General features: G+C 40.7%; 1 protein-coding gene across 3 annotated transcripts in view; it reads right to left on the reverse strand.

Moving 5' to 3' along the window:
* suclg2 (succinate-CoA ligase GDP-forming subunit beta) overlaps nucleotides 1-27,176 on the reverse strand; it is a 155,321-nt gene that overhangs the window by 92,065 nt on the left and 36,080 nt on the right. For all 3 annotated transcript variants that reach the window (XM_047347490.1, XM_047347491.1, XM_047347492.1), the window contains exon 2: nucleotides 15,010-15,151. In XM_047347490.1, coding sequence (XP_047203446.1) covers nucleotides 15,010-15,151 — 142 coding nt within the window. The remainder of the gene's footprint in view (nucleotides 1-15,009; nucleotides 15,152-27,176) is intronic.

Below are 27,176 nucleotides of genomic sequence, written 5' to 3' on the forward strand. Positions count from 1 at the left end.
AGTACATGGCCATAACTTGAAACTGACAAAGGTAATAATGAATAAAAATTCTATGAAAATTAACAAATGAAAGTCAGACATTGCTTTTCAAACATGCTTCAACAGAAATATTTTAAAAATTAAACTTATGAAACAGGCCTGGACAAAAATGACGGTGCCCTTAACTTAATATTTTGTTGCACAACCTTTTGAGGAAGTCACTGCAATCAAATGATAGGGAAAATCCAACCAAAATGTTCTCTGCTCTCTAACATTTGGCCAGATCTGTAACATTTCACAGCAAACAAGCAGATCCACAAGCAAATGCCTCAATTCCTCCCAATCACAGACGACCCTTATTTGCAAGGCTGCCTCCACATACAAACCTGCCACAAAGAGTCTGCTAATGTCAAGGTAGCTTGCTATTATTCAGCGTGCCGACATTTTCAATTAACTACCCTTCTAATAAGCACACATGAGATTAGACAGTCATGCATAAAAACTGTTTACAATGAATAAAACATGGAAGAGCGAAATAAATTAAAATGTTTCCTTCTTGTGTTAATTGTCATTCTGGCAGAGAGACTTCTGGGGAAGAAGATCAGGAGCGGAGGCAGACTAAGGTAGATGAGGAATTACATGATGTTAATGTAAAAGAGCTAAAAAGCATGACAGCAACATTAATACAAAATAACTTCGGGACAAGAAGCACCAAACAGGACAAGAAGATTAGGAACAGTAAACAATTGGATTCTCCACACCTTTATTTCATTAGATAGGAGGTGAACATGTGTTCAGGTATAGTTTGCTCACATTCATCATAAAGACTCATCATACAGCTAAGATAAGGCAGCGAAAGTCACAAATCCCTCCGTCACCATTTTGTCAATGAATGATTTCAGTGGAGGCAGCTGATATGGAAGACATAAAAAGGTCTGTAGCAAGAAGATGGAGGCAAAATAAGGTTTTGATTCAAAATTCAGGCTGGAAATCAATCAGGATTTGCTCAACAGATGCATCTGTCAAGCAGGTGGGGACACACAAAGTGGACTACATAATCATATTCTTTTGGGCTGCAGCAGAGCACAGGTCTGCAAGCAGAGATATGTGACTATTTGTGTGCATGTAAGGGCATGGAAAGCTGCTTCTAATGTAAGCAGAAGATCTTTCTTCATCAGTACAGCTGTTCCGATGTCTAAAAAAGCTGAACGCATTGTACCAGCAAGCCTACACTCTGGCCATGTGGTAAAAACTGTACATATTAGGAATCAAACAAGCCATTCACATAATGACTTTGTATTTTTACACTTAATTAGGCCTATTTAAAGCAGTATATGGGCAAGGGGCGAAGTACACCCTGGACAGGTCGCCACTCCATCGCAGGGCAACACAAAGGCACGAAGGACAAACGACCATGCACACAACCATTCATACAAAAGGGTGACTTTATAGAGAGCAATTAACCTAACAGTCATATTTTTTCAACTGTGGGAGGAAGCAGGAGTACCCAGAGAGAACCCACGCATGCATGAAGAGAACATGCAAACTCCATGCAGAACAACCAAAGGCCAGGAGTTGAACCCGGGACCTTCTTGCTGCAAGGCAACAGTGCTAACCACTGTGCCACCATGCAACCTAATTTCAAACATTCGCTTTTAGGTCAAAATACAGAGATCCTCACCAAAGGATCTAAAATATAAAAAATATTAATGGACACAATCCAAGTCAAAGTTCACCTTACTTCAAACTAGGAAGAAAAACACTGTTTCTGCGTCTTAAATTTATGTTCACAATACTGAAGTCTTAATGTGCCATTAAATTCAAGACCTGATAAGGAATGTATGTAAAACCTTCAATCTAAAAGGAAGCTCCTACTTTTATCATTATTTTCCTCATTTATATTTAAGAGGATGTTTTTTTCAGTTCTCCCTATGTTTTCTATAAAAAAAACTACAATACAAAAAATACTATACAAAAATTTTTTAAACCTATATGCGAGCCTTCAGACAGAATAATAGATACTGGTCACACAACAGTATGGCGAGACTCACTGTTATCTGAAGCCTCGTGTAAAAAACATGAAAGATCTGCTTTGAGCTAATGTCAAATTCAAGAAAAGTGTATATTTAAGAGGATTAAGAAAATCACTAACGAAATATCTATTAAATATTTGAAGCTATATTAAAAACAATGTCTTCTCTTAAATGTTTGGAGGTTGTGGGCTTTTAAGCCATGGTCAATGATGGAAAATATTATTAAAAACAACATTACAGTACAATACAATTAGGATTTTTCTTCACCTTTTTAAACCACGATAAAAGTTGCCACTGAGATTAAAATCTTCTTTTTCAAGGAAGTCCAAGCCAAGAGGCAGCAACAACTGCCTCTTAAACCAGAGGGCTCCCATAATTCCAGGGGTCAAAAGGCCATATTCTGAATCTAACAATTGCGAAACAGTACCAACAATCTGAGTGATCCACTGCAGCCTGCTGAGAGCTGAGGGGGGAAATGCCTAGACCACAGTCTGAAACATAAGTTCCTTCAAAATATTTTTCTCTTTGACCAAAAGGCACCTCAAACATTAGGTGAAAAGGGCTGAACAGTCTTCATTTGTATTCAGGCTTTGGAAGAGACGCTCAAAAACGAAAGAAATCTCCCTCTCTCTGTCTGAGACTTTATTTTCAGACAGGCAGAGACATCCGAGGATTATGGGCTGTGCTGCATGTGGCCCAGCCAAAAATACAACAAATAAACTCCCAAACTGTTCGGCAACTAAAACCCTGTTTCCAACAAGAACAAGGAAATATTTGGCTTTCCAAACTGCAGTCTGCGCTCTCTTCTGAAAACAGAGGGTTACTAGCACAATATATGAAGCTGGTACCACTGATGCAATGCAGCAGAACCTTTATCTTTTTCATTTGTTGCTGGCAACCAAATGTTGTAATAACTAAAGAAATGTCTGTTATATTAACACTGAACAAAGGTCAACTAAATGGAGTCTAAAGATAGAGAATAACATGATCTCACAGTGCTTTTCTTCCCATGGTAGGTAAGGTTTCACTAAAAGACAATATATGATCAACTCAATTTAACCAATTCAGTTGTTACAGACAAACTAAACTGATCACACTGAACTGTTTGCAGCTAAATCTGGATCTGTCTACATGGACCATTTTCTCTTGCCTTCAAATGATAGCTGTGATTGACTGGATTGAAAACTAGTTGAAGGACCCATGTGTAATTGGGTATTAAAAAAATACCAAAAGATGCATCATGTCATTACTCTAGATCAGTGGTGTCTAAACCTTTGGCTGTGAGGGCCATAAATCATCAAACTGAAAGCAGTAGCGGGTCACAGAAATTCCAGTGCACAGGCCAGCTTTGAGAGAAAGTTGCTGGATGTTTGTGGTTCTATTTATTGCAAAACTAAAACAAAGTTAATGAATGAAAAGTAATTTGGGCTTTACCAAAACTTTTTTTTTATTTATTTTAAGAAGATTTTATTTGTCTGTGAACAAAGCAAACTGGCTATCAGGTGTTGTTTTTAACCAGAATTTATAAACACTGACCGGTGGGTTAGGCACGGGCTGGTTACTAGCATCAAAGTATCAGGTTTAAAAAAGTAATGGTTTCACATCAAAAGTTTTCCCATCATGCTGCCAGATTGACCAGAATTTTTTCCAGAACATGTAAAAAAAAAAAAAAAAAAAATCAAATAAGGGTGTTTGAAAGTATTTTCTGCCTGCATAAAAACACAGGAATCATGGCTTAGAAACTAATGGAACACCACCTCTTTCTCTCTTATTAAAAGGTAACACAGTTTGTTGTAAGCTTCAAGCTGCATGTGTGTCCAAAAGCTGACTACCAGATTATATAGCCACATTATTTAACCAGTTAGTAAAAGCTTGTTATTCTTGTGTCAAACTAAAAAGGACATAAACCATAGAAGGTTTTTTTAGCCTTCTAGCCTAGGCTGCACAGTGGCGCAGTTGGTAGCACTGTTGCCTTGCAGCAAGAAGGTCCTGGGTTCGGTTCCCGGCCGGGGGTCTTTCTGCATGGAGTTTGCATGTTCTCCCCGTGCATGCGTGGGTTCTCACCGGGTACTCCGGCTTCCTCCCACAGTCCAAAGACATGCCAGTTAGGTTAATTGGTCACTCTAAATTGCCCTTAGGTGTATGAATGAGTGTGTGCATGGTTGTTTGTGTGTTGCCCTGCAATGGGCTGGCGACCTGTCCAGGGTGTACCCTGCCTCTTGCCCATAGACTGCTGGAGATAGGCACCAGCTCCCCCGCGACCCACTATGGAATAAGCGGTAGAAAATGACTGACTGAGGTTTTTTAGCCCATTAAGAAAGTTTAAACACTTACTGAATCCAGCCGTTTTCAAGTTAATTGTCACTTTGGTCAATATGAAAACTACCTTAATGTTATAACTGTCATCAATATTGTATTTTAGTTGTATATAAATAAGAGTGTTAATAGTTTTTTCTCTTTAAGTAAAAGTAATCAGACCCAAATATAGAATTTCATTATAAATGTTGTGCTTGTAGTTCAGCAGCACACAACGTTCAGAGTTAAATGCTGCAACTGTGAATGTAGATGTTTACAGTGAACTAACCAACGGACTAGACTGACAGACTAGGAGCTGTCACACCACTGAACCAACACTGAAACTTAATATTTTTGTTGGTTTCTGGTCAATATGGATCTCTGCTCTACGCTGCCCAAACGTTGGTGCTGCTGTTGCACTGGTTGATGTGAAAGAAAACAGAAATGGAAACTTGAAATCCCATTATCGCCGTGCTGGCTCTTCTCTGCTCAGAAACTGCCTCAACTTCTGACATCCAAGGCTGGAAACACTTATTTCATCCCCATCTGGAGGATGAAAGCTCAGGCAGGAGATGCTAGGTTCATCCCTAGTGAAGCCAAGGCAAGTTTTTCTGTATAGCACAAACCTTTACATGATGAAAACATATGAAAACACATAAAAAAGGTACATTGTAGTGACATAATAAAGGAAATGAAGTTTTAGTTGGGCAACTCTGAACAACTGAGTTTTTAACCTTGATTTAAAAAGAACTTAAGCCCATATTTTACTCAAAAAACGTTCATTCACATCAGAACGATGTGAACATAAAGTATGGGAGAAACTTGTGCCATCAGAAACTGAATTCGAATTGCTCTGACAGAATCTGTTACGTGTAATTTGAAATTAAATGCATTGGTTTGAAAATAAATTTTACCACATTGAAACCGAATTTAATGGTTTGAAACTAAATTCATTTGCTTTGAAAATTTATTTGGCTGTATTAAAAATTGAGTTTGACTACTTTCATTTCAGGTCTGAAATTCAATTTCAGTTCCAAAATTCCGTTTTTTGTGTCACACATCCGGGTCCTTGAGGAAAGCCACAGATTAATCAAACACAGATCCATCAATTTACGTTTCACATCAGGTTAAACTTCCTTTACAGCATTTTGAGCTGGAGCAGTGCAGCATACATGAGCTTGGCGGATGTCAATCAACAAGTCAAATGAGCATCTTTAAGAAGGGTCATGTAAACAAATGGTCAAACAGTAACACTTATGCTACCTGCAGCTATTAGCTAAACATGCCAGATTAGCATAGTGTGCTGCAGGAGTTACGTTGGTCTGCGTTTCTCTTGCCCTTACCTCAGAGTAACTTATGTTGCCTATCAACCGTGTTAGCGTGAAGTGCAGAGCTGTGAAGCCAAACAAATGAAGCCTGAAGGTTAATACCGCTGTCTGCACTGTAAATAACTACATGGTTTTTATTTACCCTTTTATATAATCCTGATGGCTTGTAATCCTATTTTGTTTAAAATGTTCTTGTTCATTATTCAGCCATTTAAAATTTTCAAAATCATTTTTGTGTTCAAAGATCTAAACATTTGTAGATAAAGTACATTGATGACATTTGTTTAATTTATTTGTAAAGCTTTAACAACGTAACCACTAACATATGAACTTTAGGAACAATGTTTAAATGAGTTTATTTGTAGAGCATAATATTAATTATAATTATAACAATAAATAAACCAAACATTAACATTAGATATCATCTGACTGAATTATATCTGTTTAACTTCCACCCAGTGGGGAAACCCAGCGGGAGTTTGAAAACAATGTTCCGGGAGACAGCTGTTCTCTCGGGGTTTAGCGCACCTCAACCACCCGGGCAGCTGTCAGCTGGCGAGGCGGCTGCAGGGGCAGCGGACATCTCCGAACACGTCAGCGCACCAGTGAAATTAAGCAATATCTTGATGAACCAATCAGATATTTCAGGTTTACACAACTACACTCTCGTCTAAAAACATTGTAAAAGGTCATTTTGTTTCATAGAGTGCGCAACATATCCAATTTTATTCACAGCTCTTCTCTCTCCTCAGGCCTTTGTTACTTCTATTTAAACAATCTACTTCGACCCGCACTGAATCATGGGATAGGGTGGGCCACGAAGGATACACCGGACCCATCCTTTAAATCTGGGAAAAAGAAGGACGCATTTGAAGGAGCCTTCAAAGTCATTTTGTTTTTTATTATTAAGTCTTTAGAAAATACAATTAGATCAAGATCAGGGACAAGTACAGATAGAGATGAGATATTCTAAAAAAACAGAAAGACAAGGGAGAGAAAAAAAGTAAGTACATGAGCGAGAGTGTATTTCAGGTAAACAGATTAAAGATTTTACAAATGTTGATAGTCTTTAGAGTTTTTGTGTATTTTGATGAGGAGATTGTCCTTATATATTGTTTAAGTAATTTTTTCTTAGTATAGAGAGTACAGGCTTCCTGTTGATGAATTTGCTTTTGTGTATGTTAAATTTAGCCAAAACTAAAAACATATTTATAAAGAAGAAGGTGTCATTATTGTTGTTAGTAAATTTATGAAAACCAAAAATAACATTCTTACGCTAAAGGTGAAAATCTGAAAAGACAGAATCTGCAATAAATTTATGAAATTCCTCCAAAATTTGTAAGTAAATTCACATCACCAGAATCAGTGAGTTGATGTTTCAGGTCACATTTGGCAGAAAGAACAATAAATATTTATATAATTTTTAAATTTTGATGTTTCACAGGATAAAATCTGTGCATCAATTTAAATGAGATCTCTTTGTGGTAACGTCCATGCTTTTTTTTGAGCAAAACTGTGCTCTTACCCTGCTAATTGAACCTTCACACTCTGCTCTTACTGGTGCAATGTGCAATCAATGAAGACTGGCTACCAGGCTGGTCCAATTTAGCCATGAAACCTCCCACTCTAAAATGACCGGTGTTTCACTTTCATTGTCCAACCCCTGTATGTTACAGAGTTTCTCACAAGGATTCCATTAATTGAGGCTGCCAAACAGCCTTCGACAAGCAAAGTTTCACCCTTGTTCAGGTTAAGGTACAGACCGGAGGCTTTTGAAAAAGGACTGGATACTGTCAATTGCTACTGATACTTGCAAAGCATCCCTGGGAAAGAGCAGTGCCCTTTAATGAACTGAGTTTAATATGAGAATTAAGGAGCTGTACAGAAACAAGAAGTAGGTAGGGCGATAGGGGGCACCCCTGAATCACTCTACACTTTAAGGAGAACCTTGGGGAAGTAACGCTAACAAGTTTTACATAGCTATTATTATTGTAATATAATGTCTGAACTGCATTGCAAAATGATTAACCCAAACCAAATCTATCTAAAGCAGTAAAAATAAAATCATGTTCTAAAGAGACAAAAGCTTTATAGAAATCCAGAAAAAAATTAAACTGTTATCTTGCACAATCTATTATATCTAAAAGATTAATCCTATTAGAAATATGATGATTCTGCATAAATCCAGATGAACTTAAATCAATAATTGTGTCTGAAACAGGTTTTACTCTATTTACAAGAATCGGTGATAGAATCTTATAATCATTATTCAAAAAGGAAATTGGTTTCCAATTATCTAAGAACAAAGGGTCCTTTCTTGGCTTTGGAATCAGAGTGATTTACCCCTGACATAAAATAGGAGGGAGTGCACCCCCATCAGTGCTCTCTTTAAAGACTTCTAAAAGAAACGGGGCTAAGCTTTCAGAAAACTTGTTATAAAGCTCGGCATAAGGCCGTCTGTTACGGGAGACTTGTTAACTTTTAGACACTTTATAGCATCTGAGACTTCTCTCACAAAATTACTTACCACCAGCTTCATTCTGCTGATTAATATTATTTATGGTATTAAAGAAAGTAAAGGTGGCTTAAGGGCAATATTTGAAAGAATACAGTTTTCTACAGAAATCAGCACAATATTTTGCTATGGCATTCTTATTGTTAGAAATTGTTCCATTAATATTTAATTGCAGAATAGAATTGGTTTTAGAATGGTGTTTTTTCAAGTCTGAAAAAATATGCGGAGTTCTGTTAATCATCTTCAAGCCATTTTTTACAAGGCCGAACACATGATCCTTCAGCTTTGCGCTTATAAATCTCATCTAACCTGTGCTGCAAGTCAATTAATTTGAGCTCATCAGATTCATTGAGGGCCTCTATTGGTTTGGAAGTAAAAAGGGATCTTATGTATTACTTCTGTTCCATCAAGTCTTCTTTTCTTTTCTAATACAATGCTGTATTTTCTAAAAAAACCTACCCAATTCATATTTCAAAAGTTCCCAGTTGTTACAGAACTTATTTTCAGCAAAAGCTTGGTTTCAATAAAGCTTTATTAAATGATGAACTTCAGCAATCACTTCTTTATGCTCAAGGATAGTACTGTTAAGTTTCCAGTATGATGCTTTACCCTCAGAGGCGGGCAGATGACAAAGGGACAGTTAAATAAATTCCTTTATGATCGGAAAGCGGCTTAGGATAAATATCCGTTTTGCTTCTTTCAAGTCTTCAGAGGTAAGCCAATAATCGATACACGAGTGACTGGTCTGTGTCTTGTTACACCAAGTGTATGCTCTTTCGTCTAGATGAGAGTTCCTCCAAGAATCGGTTAAATCTTTGTGCAAACAATCTTACAAATGAATTAGAGTGTAGACTCCTAAAAGACCATTCATCCTTACAATTGCCAAGCACGATATTAAAATCACCCCTAAATATAATAAAAGAACCTGGGTATTTGGATAACCAATGCATTAGACGTTATTCCAAACTGTCAAAATAAAGTTTGTGTGCAGCCTTGAGCATTAGATAAATATAGTGACCGTCTTTATCACAGTCAGAGCTCATACCTTAACAAGACATATTTAACCACAATAAAGCCAGCAACAGTCAATGTGAGAGATGAGTGAAAACAGATGAACCATATTACTACCTTCTACTACCTGAGAACAAGTCATCAAGACGGAAACATTTCTTTTCCATTCACGAACGCACGTGCTCCAACGAGGAACACCAGCATAATTCTCCTTGCGTATTTTCTCTATGGCAAGCCAGAGTCGGTTTCTCCAGACGCGGTCATCAGCTGACAGGTCCTCTGCCAACTTCAAGTTATTGCCTTCCATAATGGCTGACTTCTTGGCGACATGCCTGACACATCACGGTGGATCTAGGTTGTAAATTGCATAATGATTCCTCTGGGTTGGTTGTTGCTGGGTTTCTTGGGACCGAGCAGGACACTGTATCCACAACTGGTAGTTTATCCTTCGCCTCCAGTAGCACAAACTGGCAAACCTGCATAACTTCTTGCCGCATGTCTTGCTCCCCCTTCTCAGCAAAGCTGTACAGTTTCAGATTCCAATGGCTCGAGTAGTTCTCCAGATAAGAGATGCGCTTCTCCTGTGTTACAGCGTTTGCCTTTTACTTTTCAAGGTGTGTTTCACCATTGACAACTCTGTCCTTCATATCATTAATCTCAGCACAGATGGCATCAAAAGATTATTTCACAGCTGTGATATGTTTAGTGTTCTATTGAACAGCCTTTCTCATCTCGGAGATCACTATAGAGTTGCCACTGACCATTTTTTTGAGAGAAACCGAGTTGACCAGCTTGGTAAGTGACAAGACCTGGGAGAGGACAGTAGATGTCGCCATGTCCACAACTTTTCTTAACTTACCAGCAGAAGAAGCACATGGTGTGACAGGGAGCGGAGGAAAATCTTCTTCCATCAGGATACATTGTAAAGGTTTGGGAATTGCTTCCAAATTCCAAAGTCATGCATGGAGTCAATAAGAGGGTTTTTGCATCAGCAGGCTTATCGGGAGCGGAGGTGGGTTTCGCTGATTGTTTAACATTAGCAAGCTTGCTAACAGAGCCGGTGTTAGCTAGCGACTTCTTGGGATCAGACTTTCCCTTCTCAGGGATTTGTAATGCAAATCAAAGCAATTTTTAAAGCAAACTAATTCAGTTTCAAACCATTAAATTCAGTTTTAGTTTAGTGAAATTCATTTTCAAACCAATGCAATGAATTTCAAATTACGCAAATACAGATTTAGTCTGAGCAATTCAAACTCTGATGGAACAAGTTTCTTCCTGAAATAAAGATTATTCTCTTTCATATAAAAAGCTTTATAGCCCAAACAGTACTCCGAAACAAATTAATATAAAGCACTACCACAACACAAAATGGTTAAAGACTATGATGAGCATTGTAAATGTTTCCCCTTTTAGGCCTAAATTATTAATTCATTCATAAATTACATTATAATAAGCTACTTAGCGACACGCTAGCTGATATTTCATATATTTTTCTTTTAGCAAAAGTTTATACCTCTTCAACTAGATCATGTTTGTTGTGGACAGACTACTTCTACTGCACACACACCAAAAAGATTAAAAGCTTGTGTGAGACGGGTAGATTTGGGTCATGGGTTTTGGATGGACAGCAGTGGTTAGTTTGCCACTCTCACAGCGTCCCAGCGGAGAGTGCATTACAAAAGCTTCGGACTTTCTGATAACTCCCTGAAGGATTCGCCCAGTGTGGCGCCTCCGAAATCAAACCCTTCTTTCCATGAGCCATTAGCTTGGCGCGCATCACCCATCTGCCACACTGCAAACCTCCCTCCTAGACATGCCATTCAAGTTAAAAGGGAATCAATGATCCATGTCGGGCTCTGTCTTTTAAAGTTTTGATAGGAAATCGAGGGCTCTTTAAGGTTTTTAGAAACAACCGTAACAGAATACATCAATCTGTGTCTACCATACACTGCATTAGGGGAATGAGAAATGTTTCTACACAGCATTGCTGCAATTTAACTGTCAACTGAACCACTTTATGGTTAAGTAAGAGTTTAAAAAAAGAGAAGACTGTTTGGTGTGTATGTGTGCCCTGAGGAAGAGATGAATTCCATTCATCCGTGTCTGTGCCGCCATGCTTGGCCAGCTCACTCTGGTGTGTGCACAAGGGGCCAGAAGCTCACAGCAGGATGCCAGCATCAACCATAAATCTGAGTTGCTCCGAGTCAGCTAAGATAGCCCAACCAGGCACATCTCATGCATGAAGCAAAGCCTTGTGTCCTGTACAAGGTGAAGCCATTACACAGAGCTTCAACCAGGGCTAGCACCATGCCCCATGTTCCCCTCCTGCCCCTGGAAGTCTGAGTCTGGGTCGTTTATTAGGCCAACTGATGCTAACTAAACAGGTCATTAATACGTTTCTTTTTCTCCCCTCTGATGCATCTGCGTGCAAACCCACACAGTCCAAGAGCAACAGTAGAGCATGAGGAAAATAAGCTTATACAGATGCTCACTTTCACGCTTTATTGGTGAGCCAGCTGTAGTCATGAGACGCAGAAGGGCGAGAAAGTCGCAAAAGGCCACCAAACGAACCACGGAGCATCGATGGACACGAGATAACAAAGCGGTGGTAAACACTGGAACATTTACTCTGATGGATTTTTTTTTTCACTAGTTTGGCAAGAAATTTCCAAAAATTCCTTCTTATTAGCAGTTCCAACTTGAATGTGCTAATTAAGACCTAAAGCTGAGCTGTTTAACAAGTCTCATCTTTTTCTGGAGATCAACACTCCTTACAAGCAAAAGTTCAAGTTCCATGCAGCTGAGCCTCAGATGTTGTAAAGACAAACAGTAATCAGTCATAGAAATATATTGCCTAAGGTCAACAGACCGCACTGATAAATCACACTGTATTTATTATTAGGTACATGCAAATTTTAGCAACAATTCAATGAAGCAATCTAACAAACACAGATAAAAGACACATTAATTTATAGAATGAAGAAAATCTTAAACAAACCTCCTAAATCACAGACTATTCAGACACAATCCAATTTACAATACCCATAAAATTTTCAAACTTTTTCCAAATAAAATCTGAGAAGTGCACCATACTTTTATATTCAGCTCTCATTATCACGATACCCCTAATTAAAATCCTGTTCAACCAAATGCCTTCAGAAGTCACCTCAAAATTAAATAGAGTCCACCTTTGCGTAATTTCATTTCAGTATAGATCCAACAGATCTGTGAAAGGCTCAGGGGTTTGTTAGAGAACAATAGTGGATAAATCGCATTGTGGGGTCCATGGAACAGACCAGCGATAAAGATGTGGAGATGTCTACGTCTTTTGTTAGGTTCTGTAACCTTACAAAGCCGGGTTAGGTTACAGAACAATATCCCAGGCCTTGAACTTGTCACACAGCAACGATCCATCTATCATCTGAACATATAAAGAGTCTGGCAAACATGTAAATATGGGAAGACATGCCCATCAGTCAAAGCTGACAGACCAGGAAGGAGAGCATTATTCAGATAAGCAACCGATAGGCCTATAATAACTCTGGAGGACCTGCAGACACAAACGGCTCATGTGGGACTCTGTTAATAGGACAACTATTGTTTGTGAGCTCCACCAATATGGACTTTAAATAAGGAGTGGTAAGTAAAAAGCCAAGGGGGAAAGAAAGCTATAAGAGGTCCCTTTTGCAGTTTGGCACAAATCATGTAGGGGTACACAGCAAACCCTTGGAAAAAGGTGCTCTACTCAGATCGGACAAAGCTTTGCCAAAAGCTTTGTGTGGCAGAAAACTAACACTGCACCAAAACTTGTGTACAACATCCGTACCCTGGATCACGGTGTTGGCAGGATCATGCTGTGGGGATGCAGGAATAGGGTAGATGCTCAAGAATTTGTGGGGAAATGAATGAAGCTAAATACAGGACAATCCAGGAAGAAAAGCATTTAGATCAGACTGGGACAGGCTCACCTTTCAGCAGCAAACCCTAGAACCATAGAGCCAGAGCTTCAATGGGAGAACATTACTGTGTCAACATGGCCCAGGCAGAGGCCTGATGTAAATTCAATTGAGAATCTGTAGGAAGAGCTGAAAATTGCTGTTCACAGACTATCTCCATCTGTACATGTCTCGCCTGGAATGCTTTAAGCTGTCTCTTCACTAGTAATTTATCTGTCTTAAGCTTTATCTCTCTCTCTCAGTTTCACATCTTTCAGGAATATGGGCTGTCAGGAAAATACATATGATCCATATGCTATTCAGGTTATTTTCTTCTGTATCACAATCAGAACCACTGAAGTCAGAACCCTAGGCTCTTGAGCTCCTGGACGTCGATCAGAGTGGCACCTTGCATGGCTGAAAACCAATCTGGATGAGCTATAAGAAAGCAGTTGCTGTATTTGGAAAAGACCACTAAATAAAATATAAATGTAAAGGGAGGAACACATGCTGTATGTGTCAGAAGCAAAGTAGAAAAGGAAAGTGAAGAGACGGAGGAGAAAGCTGTGTGTGGGTGCATACAAATGGATGCTAAACCCTCTTTGTTTATGCAAGTACAATGCATTGTTGCAGACTTGTAGAACTAGTATAATTTCCGTTCCTTCCTTAGGCAGCTCTGTGTGACAGTATGCAGGGAATAATCCAAACTGCACAAAGAACAAACACCAAATAATAACAGCAAGAAGACAAATAGGAAAATGCACAAGCAAAGCGTGAGAAACTCAATGCGAGAGGTTGCTCAACAAATTAGTGTGCATAAGCGCTGTGATGAAAAGCAGAGCGGGCACAGTCACTAAGGTCAAAAAACCCTGGCTCATACATATAAATAAACAGCAAAAAGATGCGATTAAACTTGATAAAACTTCAGCCCTTATTAAACACAGCCATATGCACGTCGGGTAGCAGAGGAACAATGGTAAACGACAAGCAGGGCTCTCATAGTTTTACTGTATTCAGCCATGCAATTTAATCTTTAATATAAATAATCCAACAACACTTAACAAATGAAGAGCCGTCTTATCCCTCTGTAAATGTGCGTGGCTACAATTTCAATAATATAGACAACAAGTAAATAAATATCCACCTATTGAGGAAAAAAAGACAAATGTATAGTGATTTTTCTGATAATTTACTTAAGGGTTTTATATATCACCACTACAAACCTCTTTCAATCTTTTGGATATTTTTGACTATAGAATATGATTTTGACACTAGCTAAACAATTAATGCACTGGTTTAACCAAAAATCACTGGGAAGGATAGCGTAACGGAAGAAGAGAGCTCCGATTTGCCCAACGACGCATAATAGCAGCAATGGTATTAACAGCATTGTCCTAAACTGTGTCCTGTGTCCTTTGAGGACAACATGAAGGACTATTTACACCTGTTAGAGCAGTTGTAGCATGTTTGTTGGCCTAACATAGATTAGTTGGGCTTCTCTGAGCTAAAGCCGGACTGGAACGTTGGAAACAGGTGTGTTGCTTCAGTATCGGGTGACCTGACAGATACTGATCACTTCATTTATATTCGCACTATTCTTATTGTTAGGATACATTTACAGCAGTATTGAAAAATCTCATTGCACCAAGTATGAAGATAATGAGTTTTTGTTACATAAATAACTTTCATTAGGTTTTAAAATAATGCTGCACATTATTAGCACCCATGTAATTGTGCACACATAGATATTGTTCTAATAAAGCCAAAACCTCCCATTTACTTTGTTAAATATCCAGGTCTGAGGATTCATTGCATTTTTACATAACAGAGAGGACAATACTGTAGTTGTTCAACAATACCATTAACCCTTCAAAACACAACTTGCCTAATAATTGTGAACACAGTTTACTCACCGAGTCTCTTTGCAGCCTCCTGGGCTTCAGAAGCTGTGTCAACCACGTAGAAGCGTTGAACCGCCACGCCGCTGTCCTGCATCAGCTTCTTGCTCTGGTACTCTTGTAGGTTTAGCCATCTCCTGGGATTCAGCCAGGTATACTGGAAGGAAGAGCAGGGCAGTGGGAGAATAGGTTTGACTTGGAAACCAAAAGTGAAAGACCATTAACATGGCATACAAACATAAACCTTTTCTAGAACCTACAATATGACTAACGATTAGATTTCCACTGTTGAGGTGTTTTGTGTTATACAACACCAAACCGTGTTTCACACCTACATTATAACTAAGGAGCTGTTTGCTCCAGCAGCAGACATTGGCCCTGTCAGCTCCAGCTGTTGGTGCTATTAAAAAGAAATTGGCTTTTTAATAGGAAGGAGAAACACGAGCTGCTTTAGAGATAAAATCCCTCTGTGGCAGCTCACAGTGCTAAATGCACAGGTGTAAGTGCAGGTTGGCAAGTAGCCACATTTGCAGCAACACTCAACTCTCAAAGAAAAAAAACTTCAGAGCCATTACGAAGGGAGAGTCCATTAAATCAAATGAAAGTAAAACAAGGATTTGGATGTAAATTAGGCTTTAGCACATAAAAGGATGCTTTGGTGTTTGTGTTTTCGTACCCATTAAACATTAAACTAACAAGAGGATCACATCTAGAATGAAATATATCCAATAAAATATGCTCATTGGAGGATGTATAAGCAAAATAAATGCATATCAAAAAGCAGAAGAGTTTGATGTCTTGCTCTACAAGCATTTAGTCAATACCCCCCCGCAAAAAAAGAAAACAAACACAATGCATCAACAAAAGCAGATCATACCCATGGTGGTGGCAGCATCATGCTCTGTCTGGGGTTGCTACTCTTTAGAATAATCTGGGTTATTTGTCAAGCTGAATGGAATTATGAACAGTTCTAAATACCAAGCGAGTTTGATCCAAAATCTTCATGGGTCAGCATAGAAACTGAGATACAGACAGATTTTGTTTTTCAGCAAGGCAATGACCCCAGTAATATTATACTTTATAACACACAAGCAATACCATGACAAGCAAATAACAAAGATTATGAAGTCTTGCTCTACAAGCATTTACAGTGCATATAAAAAGTGTACACCCCAGAACAACACTGTCCATCAACAAAGGCACCACACCCACTGTTGAACATGGTGGTGTCATCATGGTATGGGGCTGCTTTTGTGTGGAATTATGAACAGTTACAGCTACCAGTTAATTGCAGCCCAAAACCTTTAGGGTCAGATAGCAAAACTGAAAATAGAAACACAGTGGTGACAGCATCATGGTATGGGGTTGCTTGACCAGCTTCAAATTTATGTATTATTAGGTGGATTGAAATCTAGACACCCTCAAATGGTACACCAATCACAGTGATGACAACATAATGGGTCAACTAGCAGACTAAATATGAAGACAGTTTTCATCCCCCCATGTATACAAGAATGTGTAAATGTGCAGATAAAGATAAGCAGCAAAAAGACAAAATTCAAAACAGAAGATTATGATATCTTCAGAGAATGCTAATATTGGGTTTCATATACAGGGGTTGGACAATGAAACTGAAACATCTGGTTTTAGACCACAATAATTTATTAGTATGGTGTAGAGCCTCCTTTTGCGGCCAATACAGCATCAATTCGTCTTGGGAATGACATATGCACAGTGGTCAGAGGGATTTTAAGCCATTCTTCTTGTAGGATAGTGGCCAGGTCACTACGTGATACTGGTGGAGGAAAACGTTTCCTGACTTGCTCCTCCAAAACAACCCAAAGTGGCTCAATAATATTTAGATCTGGTGACTGTGCAGGCCATGGGAAATGTTCAACTTCACTTTCATGTTCATCAAACCAATCTTTCACCAGTCTTGCTGTGTGTATTGGTGCATTGTCATCCTGATACACGGCACCGCCTTCAGAATACAATGTTTGAACCATTGGATGCACATGGTCCTCAAGAATGGTTCGGTAGTTCTTGGCAGTGACGCGCCCATCTAGCACAAGTATTGGGCCAAGGGAATGCCATGATATAGCAGCCCAAACCATCACTGATCCACCCCGATGCTTCACTCTGGGCATGCAACAGTCTGGGTGTTATGCTTCTTTGGGGCTTGTCCACACCGTAACTCTCCCGGATGTGGGGAAAACAGTAAAGGTGGACTCATCAGAGAACAATACAGGTTTCACATTGTCCACAGCCCAAGATTTGCGCTCCTTGCACCATTGAAACCGACGTTTGGCATTGGCATGAGTGACCAAAGGTTTGGCTATAGCAGCCCGGCCGTGTATATTGACCCTGTGGAGCTCCCGACGGACAGTTCTGGTGGAAACAGGAGAGTTGAGGTGCACTTTTAATTCTGCCGTGATTTGGGCAGCCGTGGTTTTATGTTTTTTGGATACAATCCAGGTTAGCACCCAAACATCCCTTTCAGACAGCTTCCTCTTGCGTCCACAGTTAATCCTGTTGGATGTGGTTCGTCCTTCTTGGTGGTATGCTGACATTACCCTGGATACCGTGGCTCTTGATACATCACAAAGACTTGTTGTCTTGGTCACAGATGCGCCAGCAAGACGTGCACCAACAATTTGTCCTCTTTTGAACTCTGGTATGTCACCCATAATGTTGTGTGCATTTCAATATTTTGAGTAAAACTGTGCTCTTACCCTGCTAATTGAACCTTCACACTCTGCTCTTGCTGGTGCAATGTGCAATCAATGAAGACTGGCTACCAGGCTGGTCCAATTTAGCCATGGAACCTCCCACACTAAAATGACAGATGTTTCAGTTTCATTGTCCAACCCCTGTACATCATGATTACAAGTATGCTACCCTATTGTCAAAATATGGCCAACTAATGCTATATTATGCAGTCTCAGAACCTTTAATAGTAAAGCTTAATAAATTAGAAATGTGGACTAGATGAACAAAACACTACAGGTAGAAAAAAAAAAAGGACAACCTCAAATTATCCTAGATTCGGCACACAAATAACCAGGATGCCAACATGATCTGTTTAGGAAAGGCCTGTAAGACAAAGCCTTTTTGTCACTTGAGTATTTTGTTTTTCAGCTTGTGCTCATTTATTTGTAAAAAAATTAATAAATAACCGCACTTTGTTGACACAAGTTATGAATTTTTCAAAAAAGTAACAAAGCTGTGTTATCATGCATATTAATCCGTGTTAAAATATTCAGACACAGACAGATTAAGTTAAAATGTTTGCCTGAGTGAATTTGAAACAAACATGTTTGCATGTAAGAAAACAAATTGCTGCCGGAAACGTCTGCACTATGAATTAAAAATAAAGGATGAATTCAAGGTTAACAAAGACAAGGAAGCTGTTAAATAAAAACCAAACTGAGAAGGCTATTCATTCATAAGAGACCTAAAATAAACTAGATGATAATAGTGAGTTTGTGTCCATAGTAGCAAGCTAGTTTTATTATTTTTAGGTTAAAATATGATTGAGCTGAAAGAGCATGGTCAATATGTGGCTTTTTAAAGTGGTCTGTGACTCCAGCATTCATAAGGAGACACAATAAGAACGCAAGGATGAAACTACAGGAGATTGGCAGTATTTAAATTCAACTGAACATTCAAGTGGAGATTTAACATCAACCAAGTCATCCTAGGTACTAGCAATAAATGTATTTAATTAGTTGTTTTTTTTAATCCAAAAATTAATCACTAATAAGATCTTATGCAAAACAAAACCTTGTAGAGTCAGACCAGCCCACAACAACACTACACATAAAGAAAGGAAACAACACAAATTTTTTTTATGAAGCCCTGTTAAAGATGTCCACAGTTTCAGAGACTCCAATAAATGGTGACATTACCAGTCCTGACTGTGAATCCATCTTTCAAAATCCTGACCCGACCCAATAAGCATTGGTGATGTGGAAGGTAAGGTAAGTTTATTTACATAGCGCTTTTCAGCAACGAGACACTCAAAGTGCTGTACATACAATTACAATACAATCATAAAGAAAATAAACACAGATACAGACACAGAAAAACAAATCAAATTATAAAATCAAAGAACAGAAATAAAGAGAATAGAATGATGGACAAGAAAATGAAAGGAAAATTGGACTGAAAACGTAACTAATTATGCTTAGATGGCACAGTCAAAGACCACTCTAAACAAATAAGTTTTTAATCTTGATTTAAAGCAACTTAGGTTTTGGCGCTTTTACAGTTTTCTGCGAGTCTATTCCAGATTAGTGGAGCATAAGAGCTAAAAGCTGCTTCTCCATGTTTGGTTCTGGTTCTGTATATGCAGAGTACATTTGAGCGAGATGACCTGAGAAGTCTGGGTGGTTGATACACTGACAACAAGTCTGCAATGTATTTTGGTGCTAAGCCATTCAGTGATTTATAGACTAACAGAAGTAATTTAAACTCTATTCTTTGAGATACGGGGAGCCAGTGTAGGGACTTTAGAACCGGGGAGATGTGCTCCACTTTCTTAGTTCTAGTGAGGATGCAGGCAGCAGCGTTCTGGATCAACTGCAGCTGTCTGATCGACTTTTTAGGCTGACATGTGAAGACACCGTTGCAGTAATCTATTCTACTAAAGAGGAACGCATGAATTCGTTTTTCAAGGTCCTGTTGAGACATTAGTCCTTTAATCCTGGAGATGTTTTTTTAGGTGATAGAAGGCCGACCTAGTTACTACCTTTATGTGCCTCTGAAGGTTCAGGTCTGAGTCCATCACTACACCCAGGTTTTGAGCCTGACTGGTGGTTTCTAGCTGTATTAACTGAAGCTGTGTGCTAACTTTTAAACGCTCTTCTTTTGGTCCAAAGATTATTACTTCAGTTTTGTTTTGATCCAGCTGCAGAAAATGTAGGCCCATCCATGCATTGATTTCTTTTAAGCATTTACGCAGCGCTTGAATGGGTTCATAGTCACCTGGTGACATCGTAACATATAGCTGTGTGTCGTCTGCATAGTTATGATAACTTACATTGTTGTTTATTAAAATCTGAGTTAGGGGGAGCTTGTACATATTGAATATGAGGGGCCCTAAGATGGACCCTTGAGGAATGCCACATGTGATTTGTGTTCTTTCTGATGTAAAGTTACCTAATGACACAAAAAACCTTCAAGTAGGATTTAAACCAGTTGAGTGCTGTACCAGAAAGGCCAACCCAGTTTTCCAGGTGCTCTAATAAAATGGAGTGATCAACAGTGTCGAATGCTGCGCTAAGGTCCAATAATACCAGCACTGTGGTTCTTTCACAGTCTGCATTTATACGGATGTTTTGTTTTTTGCTTTAAAACGGTCTTCTGTGATGGTACCCGGAGCTCTCTCACCAGAGAAGAACTCATGAACATCAGGGCTACTACACCAGAGGAGTTATTTCCAACTTTTCTACCTACTGCTCTGGAATTTTTGGACATTCTGGTCAAAGATGCGCTCACCTTTGTTCACGCGGTGAAACGCCGGAAGAGAGGGAAACGGGCTGGGGTGCTGGTACGACTTTGCCAGCGTGGACTACAAACACCGTTACCTGGAATATTTCTCTCTAACGTGCGCTCACTTCCCAACAAAATTGACGAACTACAACTGCTGTTGGGGAAAAACAGGGACTTTTATTCATCGGCAGTTTTGTGCTTCACGGAGACATGGCTGTGTGGATTAATACCGGACTCTGCGCTGCAGCTGGCAGGATTCCAGCTCTACAGAGCGGACAGAGACACGGAACTCTCCGGCAAAGCAAAAGGTGGAGGAATCTGTTTTTACCTCAACAGTGGTTGGTGCAACGACGTGACAGTGATTCAGCAGCACTGTTCTCCAGACCTGGAAGCCTTCGTCATAAACTGTAAGCCTTTCTATTCCCCCCGTGAGTTCGCTTCGTTCATCCTGGTCGGTGTTTACATCCCGCCGCAAGCTAACGTGCAAGTCGCACAGCGCATGCTCGCCGACCAGATACTGAGTGTGGAGCGGACCAACCCGGACTCCTTAGTAATCGTCGTTGGTGACTTTAACAAAGGTAATCTGACCCACGAACTCCCCAAATATAGACAGTTTATAAAATGTCCGACCAGAGAGGACAACATTCTGGATCACTGTTACACCACCATCAGAGACGCTTATCACGCCGTCCCACGTGCTGCACTGGGCCAATCCGACCACATCATGGTCCACCTGATTCCTGCATACAGGCAGAAACTAAAGCTCTGCAAACCTGTTGTGAGGACGACAAGGAAGTGGAGCAGTGAGGCTGTGGAGAATCTCCAGGCGTGTTTAGACTGTACAGACTGGGATGTGTTCAGGACTACTACCAACAGTCTGGATGAGTACACAGAGGCTGTGACTTCCTACATCAGCTTCTGTGAGGACAGCTGTGTACCATCATGCACCAGGGTGAGTTCCAACAACGACAAACCCTGGTTCACAGCTAAACTCAGAAGGTTAAGACTGGATAAGGAAGAGGCCTTCAGGAGTGGGGACAAAGACATATACAGAGAGGCAACGTACAAGTTTGGCAAGGCAGTGAAAGAGGCCAAACGACTGTACTCTGAGAAGCTCCAAAACCAGTTCTCAGCCAACGACTCTGCGTCTGTCTGGAAAGGGCTCAAGCAAATCACCAACTACAAGCCGAAAGCCCCCCACTCCATCAACGACCGACGCCTCACCAACGACCTGAACGAGTTCTACTGCCGCTTTGAAAGACAAAGGGACAGTCTTGCAACCATCCCCCACGACACCTCCCAACAGCTGCAGCCACAATCCACCACCCCCATCTCTCCAACCTCAAGAGGGGCCTTGGCACCTCCAACCCCCACCCTGAAGTTCCCCCCCACCAGCCCCCTACCCACGCCGAGGACGGCTCTTTCCATCCAGGAGAGGGACGTAAACAAACTCTTCAGGAGACAGAACCCCTGGAAAGCTGCTGGTCCGGATTCTGTCTCACCAGCCAGCCTGAAGCACTGCGCTGATCAGCTGTCTCCAGTATTCACAGACATTTTTAACACCTCACTGGAGACATGTCATGTGCCAGCCTGCTTCAAGTCCTCCACCATCGTCCCTGTTCCCAAGAAGCCAAGGACGACAGGGCTTAATGACTTCAGACCCGTCGCCCTGACCTCTGTGGTCTGGAAGTCCTTTGAGCGCCTTGTGCTCTCACACCTAAAAGACATCACCGACCCCCTCCTGGACCCCATGCAGTTTGCCTACAGAGCCAACAGGTCTGTAGACGATGCAGTCAACCTAGCCCTTCACTTCATCCTCCGGCACCTGGACTCCACAGGAACCTATGCCAGGATCCTGTTTGTGGACTTCAGCTCTGCCTTCAACACCATCGTCCCAGTTCTGCTACAGGAGAAGCTCTCCCAGCTGAGTGTGCCCGACTCCACCTGCAGGTGGATCACTGACTTCCTGTCTGACAGGAAGCAGCGCGTGAGGCTGGGGAAGCATGTCTCTGACTCCCTGACCATCAGCACCGGTTCCCCCCAAGGCTGTGTTCTCTCTCCTCTGCTCTTCTCCCTGTACACCAACAGCTGCACCTCCAGTCACCAGTCTGTCAAGCTTTTGAAGTTTGCGGACGACACCACCCTGATCGGACTCATCTCTGATGGTGACGAGTCCGCGTACAGATGGGAGGTGGACCATCTGTTGGACTGGTGCAGCCAGAACAACCTTGAGCTCAACGCTCTAAAGACAGTGGAGATGGTTGTGGACTTCAGGCAGAAGCCAGCCCCACCTGCCCCCATCACCCTCTGTGACTCCACAATTGACACTGTGGAATCTTTCCGCTTCCTGGGAACCAGCATCTCCCAGGATCTCAAGTGGGAGCCAAACATCAGCTCCCTCATCATGAAAGCCCAGCAGAGGATGTTCTTCCTGCGGCAGCTGAAGAAATTCAACCTGCCAAAGACTATGATGGTGCACTTCTACACAGCCATCATTGAGTCCATCCTCACCTCCTCCATCACCATCTGGTACGCCGCTGCTACAGCCAAGGATAAGGGCAGGCTGCAGCATGTCATTTGGTCTGCTGAGAAGGTGATTGGCTGCAGTCTACTGTCGCTCCAGGAACTGTACACCTCCTGGACCCTGAAGCGGGCAGGGAAGATTCTGGCTGATCCCTCCCACCCTGGTCACAGACACTTTGAGACTCTCCCCTCTGGCAGGAGGCTGCGGTCCATCCGGACCAAAACCACACGCCGCAAGAACAGTTTTTTCCCATCTGCCACCAGCCTTGTTAACAAAGCCCGGAAACCACCCTGACACTCTCTTGGACTCCTGCTTTACTTGCACTGCCATACTTGCACAATGATCACCTGCACTGTTGTATTGCTCTTGCATCTTATACTGCTCTATACTGACTCTCACTCACTTAAAACTGTGCACATATATTTATATTATATTGTAGATATGTTTATACTGTTTAATTTGTACTGTATTGCACCGACTACGCCAAAACAAATTCCTTGTATGTCCAAAAACGTACTTGGCAATAAAGCTTTTCTGATTCTGATTCTGATTGAACACCTTGACAAGAGCAGTCTCTGTACTGTGGTGAGCACGGAAGCCTGACTGGAAGACATCGAAGCGGTTGGTCGTTGTTAGGAAGTTGTTTAACTGCTGAAACGCAGCTTTTTCAATAATCTTACTGATGAAGGGAGGGGGGGTTTGATATAGGCCTGTAGTTCTGTAGTAGCAGCTTGTCCAAATTGCTCTTTTTCAATAGAGGTTTGATAATTGCTGTTTTCAGGGCCTGGAGGAAAACACCTGACAAAAGGGACGTGTTTATTATTTGTGTTAAATCAGATGTTATTACAGGCAAAGCTTTCTTAAGGAAAAATGTGGGTAAAACATCGAGACAGCAGGAAGAAGAGCTTAGTTGCTGTATAATTTCTTCTAAGATTTATTTATTGAAATTGGGAAATTTTGTCAAAATCAGTTCTAGTTGGAGACAACATTGGTACTGGAGTTGATGTGGATGTGCTGACTGCCTCTCTGATCTTTTGGGGTTTTTCAGTAAAGAATTTAGCAAATTCATTGCAGCCCTGGTAGAGTGGAGTTCCGATGCTACAGTTACAGGAGGGTTTGTTAACCTGACAACCATGGCAAATAATGCACAAGCATCGTTAATGTTTTTGCTGATGATCTCAGAAAAGAAAGATTCCCTTGCATTTTTCAGTTGTAGGTTATATCTGTATAGTCTCTCTTTATAGATCATATAGTGAACCTGGAGTCGTCTTTCGCCACCTGCGTTCAGCTTTTTGACACTCCTGTTTTTCACTTCTGACTGGTGGAGCACTGGTGGAGCACTTCTCCATGGAAACGACTTTCACTTTAATTGGAGCAATTGAATCAATGATGTCCGAGATTTTAGAATGAAAGTTATCTACCAGCTCATCTACAGTGTTACAGGGCAAAATGGAGGTAGAAGAGTAAATCTGGTTAAAGGTTTCAGCAGCACCGTCCTTAAAGATGCGTTTTCTTATCATGTCTCTTTGGCAAACTGAGTCATTGCAGATGATGCTTTCAAAAATAACAGAAAAGTGGTCAGATAGGGCAACACCAGGTACAGACACCTTGGAAATGTTTAGACCCTTAGTGATGATCAAGTCCAAAATATGTCCATGTTTGTGCATTTGCTGTTTAACAGGTTGAGTCAAACCAAAATTTCTAAGAGTGTCACATAGATCTATTGCACTTCTGTCTTCAGGATTGTCCATGTGACAATTAAACAGTCATAATCAACACATATCACAGATAAAAGCTCATTAAAATCACTGAAAAAGTTCATTTTGGACTTAGGAGACCTGTAAATATTCAAGAACATGTTTCGGACAGGGCTCTTTACCTGGAGAGCCAAATATTCAAAAGAGTCAAATTTGCCCAGAAATACATTTTTACACTCTAATAAATCTTTAAACAAAGTGGCCACCCCTCCACCTTTTCTTTGCCGTCTGCTCTCACAAAGAAAATTGTAGTTGATTGTCAACTCTATCAGAATGGGAGCTTCATTAAATTCATGCAACCATATTTCTGTTAAAAACAAAACATCAAGATCGTAGTCGGTAATGAAGTCATTGATTCAAAATGATTTTCCTGACAGAGATCTAATGTTCAATAAAGCCAGTTTATATGACTTAGTTGCTGATATTAACTCTGTGTCTGGTTGTAACTGACAGTTTATGGCTTTTTTTGATTGTTTATTACTGTCTCTTATCCTTTTGGCTTTGTTCTTTCTGTCATGTATAAGCACAGAAATTTTACAACTATCTCCTATTAGGGGCCCAGGTTTTTCCTGGACATGCTCATTTCTGATAGTTACCACTGGGGACCAGACTGTATCACAGAGAAGTGATTTGAAGGTCCTGATTAGGAGGAGATAGATTAGGAGGTCGTGGGGCTCTGCGGCATTTGGAAGATGTAGGTTTAGTAGCAGGGCCTCGGCCATGGGGGGTGTTGAATGGAGAAGATGTCAGAGCCATTTGGGTCCCGATTTTAAGAGCTGGTCTGGGTCGGGGTCTGGGGTGAGGGGGGGTATAATGGGGGGGTCCACTTCTCCTGTGGATTTCGACAGGGAGACCTTTTGTGATGACCTCTCTTTCTCAGCCAACTGGCCGGTTGTCTCTGCTAGAGTTGTTGGAGGCAGCGTTATCATTGTTGTTGATATTCTATGTTCTCTGCTGAAGGTCGAAGTTGCTGGCGGATTATTTACTGAATAGAAGAGATTAGATGTGAGACGACTGGCTCCTGGCTTGTTCAAACAGAAACCATCTTGCTTAAAGAGTTGTCTTTCTTCCCAAAAAATATTAAAGTTGTCGATGAAGTTCACAGGTGTGGTGGCACATGTTTTTTTCAACCACTTATTAATCATCAGAAGTCTCGAAAAAACATCATCTCCACAGAAAATCGGTGCATAGGGTCCGCTGAGAAACACCTTGATATTGAGACCTCCAACAATATTCAGAAGACGAGTGAAATCCTCCTTCAGTCCTTCTGATTTTTTCTTAGCCACGTCATCCATGGCTCCACAGTGTATAATAAGGTTTTCTAGAGACGGGCGCTTTTCTGTGATTGCAAGAATATTCTCTGAGATATCGGACACCACGTTACTGGGATCAATCATAACTTCTGTGTTTTTCTTGTTGCAGAAGTTTTTAATCCCATCCACAGCTGTGCTGCCCACAATTAGGGTTCTTGGTCCGGTGGGGCGCTTTTTCTCTGGGAGCTTAGGAGAAGACTGTTTAGAATGAAGGTTGTTTTCAAACCTTTTATTGTTCTCAGAAGATGGATAGTTTTCCTGGTTTTCGTTCTGTAGTGGGGCAAATCTGTTGTGGAGGGGAATTCCATTATTTCCAGCTGTTTCACTCCTTTCAGTTGTTGTAACAGCAGCTCGCTGTCGAAGTCTCCTTTTCCCAGGGGAAACGGGGTCATTTCTCTGTAATTCTGGCCATTCTAATTTATATAATTGCTGAGATCTTCAGTGAGTCGTCCACCTTGATTTTTTGGGCATGCCCCTAAAACATGCCAGGGGGGTCTGCCAGTAGGTTTGTTCTCAGTGTTCTGATTGCCGGCAGAGTTGTTGAGCTGACTGTCACTGTTTGGGATCACAGGCAGAGTTGAATCATCACTATACCCCATATTCACCTCCACATTCACTTCTAGTCGATGGATTTTCATCTCCAAAACAGCCAATTTCTGTAAAAATTTGTCGAAGTCCTCTGTGGTGAAGGGAGGCATTTTGTGGTGATTAGCTGGCGTCAACTTGTCCTGCTTTCGAGTTCGATTATAAAAACATCAAAATCCTTTAAAAAAAAAATAATAATAATAATAATAATCCTTGGGAGTCGCTGGTAAGAAGTTGTTTTAGTCCAATATTTCCATAATATTCAGAGTGATCCATATTGGAACAATAATGTACCGTATGACCAGCTCTTGACCCAAAAGGTTCCTCAAACCTTAAAAGTGTAATTTAAATCCATAAAAGGCAACTCTTCTTTTTATTTTTTAAAGCATCACTTTTGTCTTTTTAAGTATAATAAACAGCTTAGAAGTAAAAACAAAGCATTCCTGCATATCGCCTAAAGAAGATCATTCACACAGTGAGGAACAGTGGTGGTAGCATCATGCTTTAACT

This window comes from Girardinichthys multiradiatus, chromosome 20, assembly GCF_021462225.1.
Source record: "Girardinichthys multiradiatus isolate DD_20200921_A chromosome 20, DD_fGirMul_XY1, whole genome shotgun sequence".
In the NCBI taxonomy this organism is placed as follows: domain Eukaryota; kingdom Metazoa; phylum Chordata; class Actinopteri; order Cyprinodontiformes; family Goodeidae; genus Girardinichthys; species Girardinichthys multiradiatus.